This window comes from Lichenostomus cassidix, chromosome 2 (assembly GCF_008360975.1).
Source record: "Lichenostomus cassidix isolate B80296 chromosome 2, HeHo_3.0, whole genome shotgun sequence".
Lineage (NCBI taxonomy): Eukaryota > Metazoa > Chordata > Aves > Passeriformes > Meliphagidae > Lichenostomus > Lichenostomus cassidix.
Window position 1 is genome coordinate 55,605,966 of NC_139482.1, and position 6,369 is coordinate 55,612,334.

General features: G+C 42.6%; 1 protein-coding gene across 5 annotated transcripts in view; it reads right to left on the reverse strand.

The window, feature by feature from the left end:
* Positions 1–4,555, reverse strand: part of NFX1 (nuclear transcription factor, X-box binding 1) — a 76,053-nt gene extending 71,498 nt beyond the window's left edge. For all 5 annotated transcript variants that reach the window (XR_014849885.1, XM_085051629.1, XM_085051631.1 and 2 more), the window contains exon 1: positions 4,432–4,555. Coding sequence is in view for 4 of the 5 variants with exons in the window: in XM_085051629.1 (XP_084907755.1) it covers positions 4,432–4,456 (25 nt within the window). In the remaining variant the exon portion in view is untranslated. The remainder of the gene's footprint in view (positions 1–4,431) is intronic.
* Positions 4,556–6,369: the final 1,814 nt, after the last annotated feature.

Genomic DNA, 6,369 nt, shown 5'->3' on the forward strand with positions numbered 1-6,369 from the left:
TTTAGCAGAGTTTCACAGTTTCAGGAAGCTACATTCAATTAGATTTTTAAGACCCATTAAATAATGTACTTTAATTCGTATGAAGTTGATAATTAAAAACAAATATAAGAGAGAAAAAATGTATTGACAAAGTTAATCAGAAAAAAATATAACACAGTCCACAGAACAGCCACTTAGGTATCAGTTAGTACTTCTTTATTCTCAAATTAATTCAGCTTTATCTCCTAGACAGGAAGAACTGATTTCCTTCCAAAGTTTCGTATCAATACAAAACTGGAATGAAACAAACAACATCAATTATTACCAGTTGTTCTGACCGGACTTCAGACATTTTTTAACTGACTGTTTTTTAGTGCGATACCCATAAATTCAACCAAAAATAGTGTCTTAAGTACTGTTTACACTGTGTGCAAAAATAGTGTCTTGAGTACTGCGTGTTTGACTCTACAATGCAAGAAGGATATAAAAATATTAGGTGCCCAAAGGAGGGCAGCAAAGATGGTGAAAGGACTAAAGGACATGGGGAGCAGATGAAAATACCAGCTTTGTTGAGCTTGGAGGAAACCCAGGAAACCTTATTGCTGCCTACAGTTTTCTCATGTGTCAAAATGGAGAGGGAGTTGCTGGTTTCTTCTCCCTGGTGGCCAGTGACAAGACATGAGGGAATGGCTTAAAGGTCAGATTGGATAGTATCAGGAAAAACTTCAATTAAAGGGCAGTCAAGTACCGGAAAAAGCTTTAAAAGGACGTGGTCATGACCCCAAGAAGTATTCAGTATTCAAGAAGTGTTTTAATAATGCACTTAGACATCTGTTTTAATTTTTAGATTGCCCAGTGTGATGTCAAGCATTTGACTCAATGACCCTTTTGAGTCCCTTTCAACTCGGAATATTCTGTGAATAGATGTTCTATTTATATACTGTCTCTCACTACAAGACAAAGCTAATTTCAGGACTGATGTCTTCAGTTTTAAAGCAATCAAATAACCTGTTCTTCACCCAAAGACAGATGACAGTAGAATGTACACACAACAATCTATTTATGTGAGCATTGCATATATCCAGACAAGAGATGATTCAGACAGCTGTACATGAAGAACAAGTTACACGGAAGACACTCCCTGCAGGTCTTAAAATGTCTGTATTAAACAGTACAACAACAAAAAAACCCTAAACAAACAAAAACCAAAATGAACCAAAAAACCCACCACCAACGACAAAAAAAAAAAAAAAAAAGAAAGAAGGAATGGTGCATTATGGAAATCTGAGACTTTCCCTACAGCACTGGAAGCTTTAAACCAGACTACCAAGCTTATATTTTCTGTCTTCTCTAACCAGTTTACACATTCACCTACAGTATCTCGTAATTTTCAAGGATGATACAGATTTACAAAACATTGCCTTTTTTCCTAAACAGGAGTTACATTGTGTCAGATTTAACAACTCAAGCAGTGCAACCCATTTCCAGGAAAAACAACCTGCATTCCCAAAACTCATTATTTCAACTGTATTAGTTCATCTAATAAAAGATATGCTCCCTTCCCACAACTCTTGCCAGAAATTATTAGATAATAACATGCAAAATCATCATTACCACAGAATCACAGAACGGCTGATTTTGAGACCTCTAGAGATCATCTAGTCCAAAAACCCTGCCCAAAAAAGGTCAGTTGCCTGTAACGGTGTCCAGCTGGATTTTGAGCATCTCCAAGGACACAGAGGCCATGACCTTTCCGAACAGCCTGTTCCAGTGTACTACCACTCTCACAGTAAGAAGGCTTTTCTGCTTTTCCTTGTGTTCAGCTGGAATTTCATATGTTTTGTACCTGTGGCCTCTTGTCCTTTAATTTAATATCAGTAAGAAGAATCTGGCTTCAGATTTTTTATTCCCACCCTTTCAGTATTTGTACACAGCACTAAGATCACTCTGAGACTTCTTAAGACTAAATAGTTCCAGCTCTCTCTACCTCTCTTCATGTGAGGGATGCTCCAATTCCTTAATTACCTTCAAGGCCCTTTGCTGGACTCAGTCCAGTGTGTACATGTCTTCCTAGCACGCACAGAGCCCAGAACTGGACACAGTGCTCCAGGGGTGGACTCATCTCACCTTTTCTGCAAAGCTGTTTTCCAGCTAGTTAGTCCCCCATATATATATATATCGGTACACAGTACTGTGTTATTGTCTTGTTATGCTATTAGCCAGCCCATTTCAAGACTACATGGGAGAGAATTCGAAAGCAGGACTTTATTGTAAGTAGTTTCATCATCCTAACAAAACAACCTACTACAGAATGGATTTTCCATAAGGAAAACAAATATATTTTAAGTTTTCACTTCCCTCTTCCCCCTTACTCAATGCTTTACAGCAAGTCCCTGATTATCTTCAGCTTAATGATGCATTGCACCATGTATAAACACCCAGCTGTCATTGTGATGGCAAAAAAACAAAACTACGTTCAACAGCAATTACGGCAACTGATGGAAAAAATCCATTAACAGCTATTAAATACAATACACTTGTCCCTTCTAGGTGCACAGGGACAGAAACTAGAAAGATATATCAATGTGAACAATTATTATACAATTGCTTAGCTGCTCATATTTTTTTCTCTCTGTCTTTTATAATAATTTCCTGGGTCTAAATAGCTGTTCACTATTGACAAAATATCCTGGATGTGCAACACATCTGCAGTGACTCAAAACAGTCACTCTTAGACCCCCTGTTCTACCCTGAGAACAAAAACATCTCTCTATTTTAAGCTTTCAAAATCAGACCCTTGCTCTGTCCATGAAGTTGCAGGGTAAAACCCAGCTTCCATTACAATATTGCACAGGTACAATTCAAAATTTATCTATGAGACTTATTGTGAGAGCACAGAAAGTATTACTACAGAAATGAATCAACTCCAGAACTTAATGCCAAGTAACAATATCTGTGTTACCTTAAGTATTATAAGGCAAGGGTAGAAACAGTGCCCCATCCAGACTAATCTACTGCTTTACAGCAATTTTTAGCCCAGGATACCTATGACTCTTTATTCCAATACATATATACACTACACAAAAGATTTCACAATCAGAGTTGAACTCCAGCCTGACAGCACGAAACATAAACAGACAAGAAGAAATTTGACTGCACCAGCTTTACTGAAGTTATCGGTCTCTACTCTCTGAACCATGTCCCAGGCCATTTCACTTCCCACGAGGCAGTTTGTGGACCCATTCTCATACCATCAAAAAATGGACTCAACCTTTCCATCATGATAGCCAGGCTGCCAAGAACAAGGGATGCTATTAAGGACATTGGCTATTGATAATCTTAATCTGAATTAACATCAGGATGCTGCAAAAGTAGAGAATGATACGTTCTTCGTCACCCAAGACACAAAAGTCCAGGATTTTCCCTGACAGAAATCCGATAACTCTATGAAAATGAAATTAGTTAGCTCATCAGGTGACCCCAATGTGACATTGATTACCAGAGAAAGTCTACCTAGACTACAGTAAAATTAAGACACATGATGAAAAAATTAAGCATCATTAATTACTCTCAGCAACGGTGTTATTTCCAGATACATACTCATGACACAATTATATAAGAGTTCTTCTAGAGTTAAGAGCCTGGAATACAGAACAAATCATTAAATGCAAGGCTGAAATATCGATCTTGAAAGGTTTCTTCCTGCCTCCTCAACAGCCACAACCAATAAAACTAAATTGAATTTGAACCTGAATCATACAAGTAAACAGGGCAAAACAAACAAAAGAAAAAGAGTTTTCTTGCGTGCTCCCCTCAATCCCTGTCTGGGTCGTGTCCTTCAGACACTCTCAATCCGTGAGCCCCTGCCTAGATCCCTCTGGGCATGTAGCACCTGCTCTAAGCAGTAACCTCCTGCATGTCCATGACTTCTACTCATAGATGCCTCTGAGACATCAAAAAGCCTCAAAAAGCCGCGGTTTTACAGCAGCTCGTGGGCCTGGGACATTGTAATTGTCACTGCTCTATACGAGCAGCCTGAAACGTGAGTTTCAAGTGCACGAGTGGGCAGAGAGCAGTCAGGTTTTCCAGTAACCAAGCTCTTCTTTATTTATTTTCTCCGGCGTTACCATTCGTCTGTCACATACTAGGAGCTCGCACGCTCCTAATCAGCGAAAGATCTTACTAGCGGGCCCTGCAGCACAGGCGAGCCCGGCCATTTTGAGCGCCACAGGCGCCGCCAACTCGCGCCGGGCGGGGGCGGGGCAGCGGCAACAGGTGGTGCCGCAGCCCGCACACTTCGACGAGCCAGCGTTTGGGGCGACCGCCACGGCGCGACTTTCCGCCCGCTAGTATCACTGGGGAGTGATGACTGCTCCTCCCTGTCACTGGGCCCACCCCATCCTGCAGTCCCCCTCCTCAGTTCCCCTCCCCCAGCCCAGCAGCCGCGCTCACCTGCGCCGAGCCGCGCCTCTGCCATGCCAACGCCAGCGCCAGCGCCAGCCCCGCTTCGCCTTCCACCGTCCCCGCTGGCGCGCAGGCGCACGGCTCGCGCACGCGCCACCAGCTAAGCCTGTCTCTCCCCGCGCAGCCGCCCTGGAGCGGGGAGCGGGAGAGCACAACGGGACACGAGGCGGGAGGGGCGGAGCTGGGAGCGGGCGGCAGCGAGTGCGCGGGTCCCTGAGCCCGTCTGGGGCCTCGGGCTCTGTGGCGCTCCATCTTCAGTCGCCGGGAAGAGCTTGAAATCGGGGACCTTGTGTGATACTGCAAAGGAGGAAGAAAGGAAAGCTAACAGTGAGAAAAAAATGCTAGTGGTGGCAATAAATTGACCATTTGTTTGGCTGTCGGCTTGCGTCCAGCATTTCAGAGCCCGCCTGAGTGAGCCAAGAGCAGGAGGGTGGGTACGGGACAGCTTGTCCCTCTGTCTCGATGTATAAAAAAGCTGCTTTCTCTAGGCACAGGCTGGAAAGCAGGGATGTGTCATCGGGCCATCTATTGTATCCTGCGTCAAGCGCTGCTTGAAGGAGGTGGCAGAGATACACAAAAAGCCCACACAAAGATTCCCATACTACAGCTGGTGCTGCAGACAAATCTTATGCTCCAGCTACAAGTACTCCATAGAACTGCACGACTTGTCATACTGCGGGTCTCAGCACCAGCGTTTAACCGTTGTATGATTCACACTTTCCTGCAGAGGTTTGCAGTTCCACACCCTCCTAGTGAAATTCTCAAAGTTCCACTTGCTGCATAGTTCTACTGTTCATAGTGCGCAACGTTCACGGCTTTAAAGCCCTTAAAGAGCTATTAGGTTTATTGCAGAAACACTAGCTACTGAGTTGCCCCTCAGACTCCTGCCATTGCTGCAAAGGAAGCTTGCAAACCAGTATGGCAAGTCTTGTTGAAGTCTGTGAAGATGCTACATGTTTTGCCTCACATTTTGAGTATGTTTGAAGTGCTGTGCTGTATGTAAACATGGTGATCATCTAAGGTTGCAAAGAAAGGTATGCCAGTGCTGTCCTTTCAGAGGTGATATATGGTTTTCCTGCTGCTGTCAAGAAACTTGCATCAGTCCTCTTTTCCATAGATTTCTCTGTCACTGCGCTAAAGCTATGACCATAATACTCACACAGAGATACTACAAAATTTCAACACCACTTTTCACGAATACTACAGCACTACCACTTCAGTATCCACAGTCTTTTTTTGTTATCACCAAGAAACCAGTTGCTGTCTGGAAAGCATTAAGGAGATTTTCCTGTATGTTCTGCTGCACAATTGCTAATGATTAGGTCTGGACGGGTGTTCCTTTGTTTCCCCTTTTCCTTTTCCCTTTCCCCTTATTTAAGGGGAAAGGGAATGATTTAAATGGTTTAAACAGTTCTGGGTTGTTGTTTTTTTTGTTTGGTTGGTTTTTGTTTGGTTTTTTTATTTGTTGTTTGGTTGGGGGGTTTTTTTGTTTGGTTTTTTCGGGGTTCTTTTTCCCTTTTCTGTCTTAAATTTGCATTGGGTCAATTCCAACCACTCTTGATAGCCTAACTTAATTGCCCAGAATTTCTCTGTAGGCATGTGATTTTATTTTCTTCTTTAGTTTGGCCAAAATAGTCTTTTTTATCATAATTTCTTGTTTTCAGTTCAGGGATAGTGGAAAGGATCTCCCCACTGTATTGTACACCCTCTCTTAAATCATACATTTTCTTTATACTTTGTCATGCTTGAATATTTATCTTCCCATCCTTTTGCCATTTATCACTCATTTCTTTGCTCAGTGGCTGCATTTTTTCATCTGAACAGTATGAATGTCAGGATGTAGCAGGGACAGACTGCTCCATATGGAAGGTAGAGCTGGGAGCTAAGAGTCAGCAAATTCCATAATACCTAAGCAAGAAGAGCAAA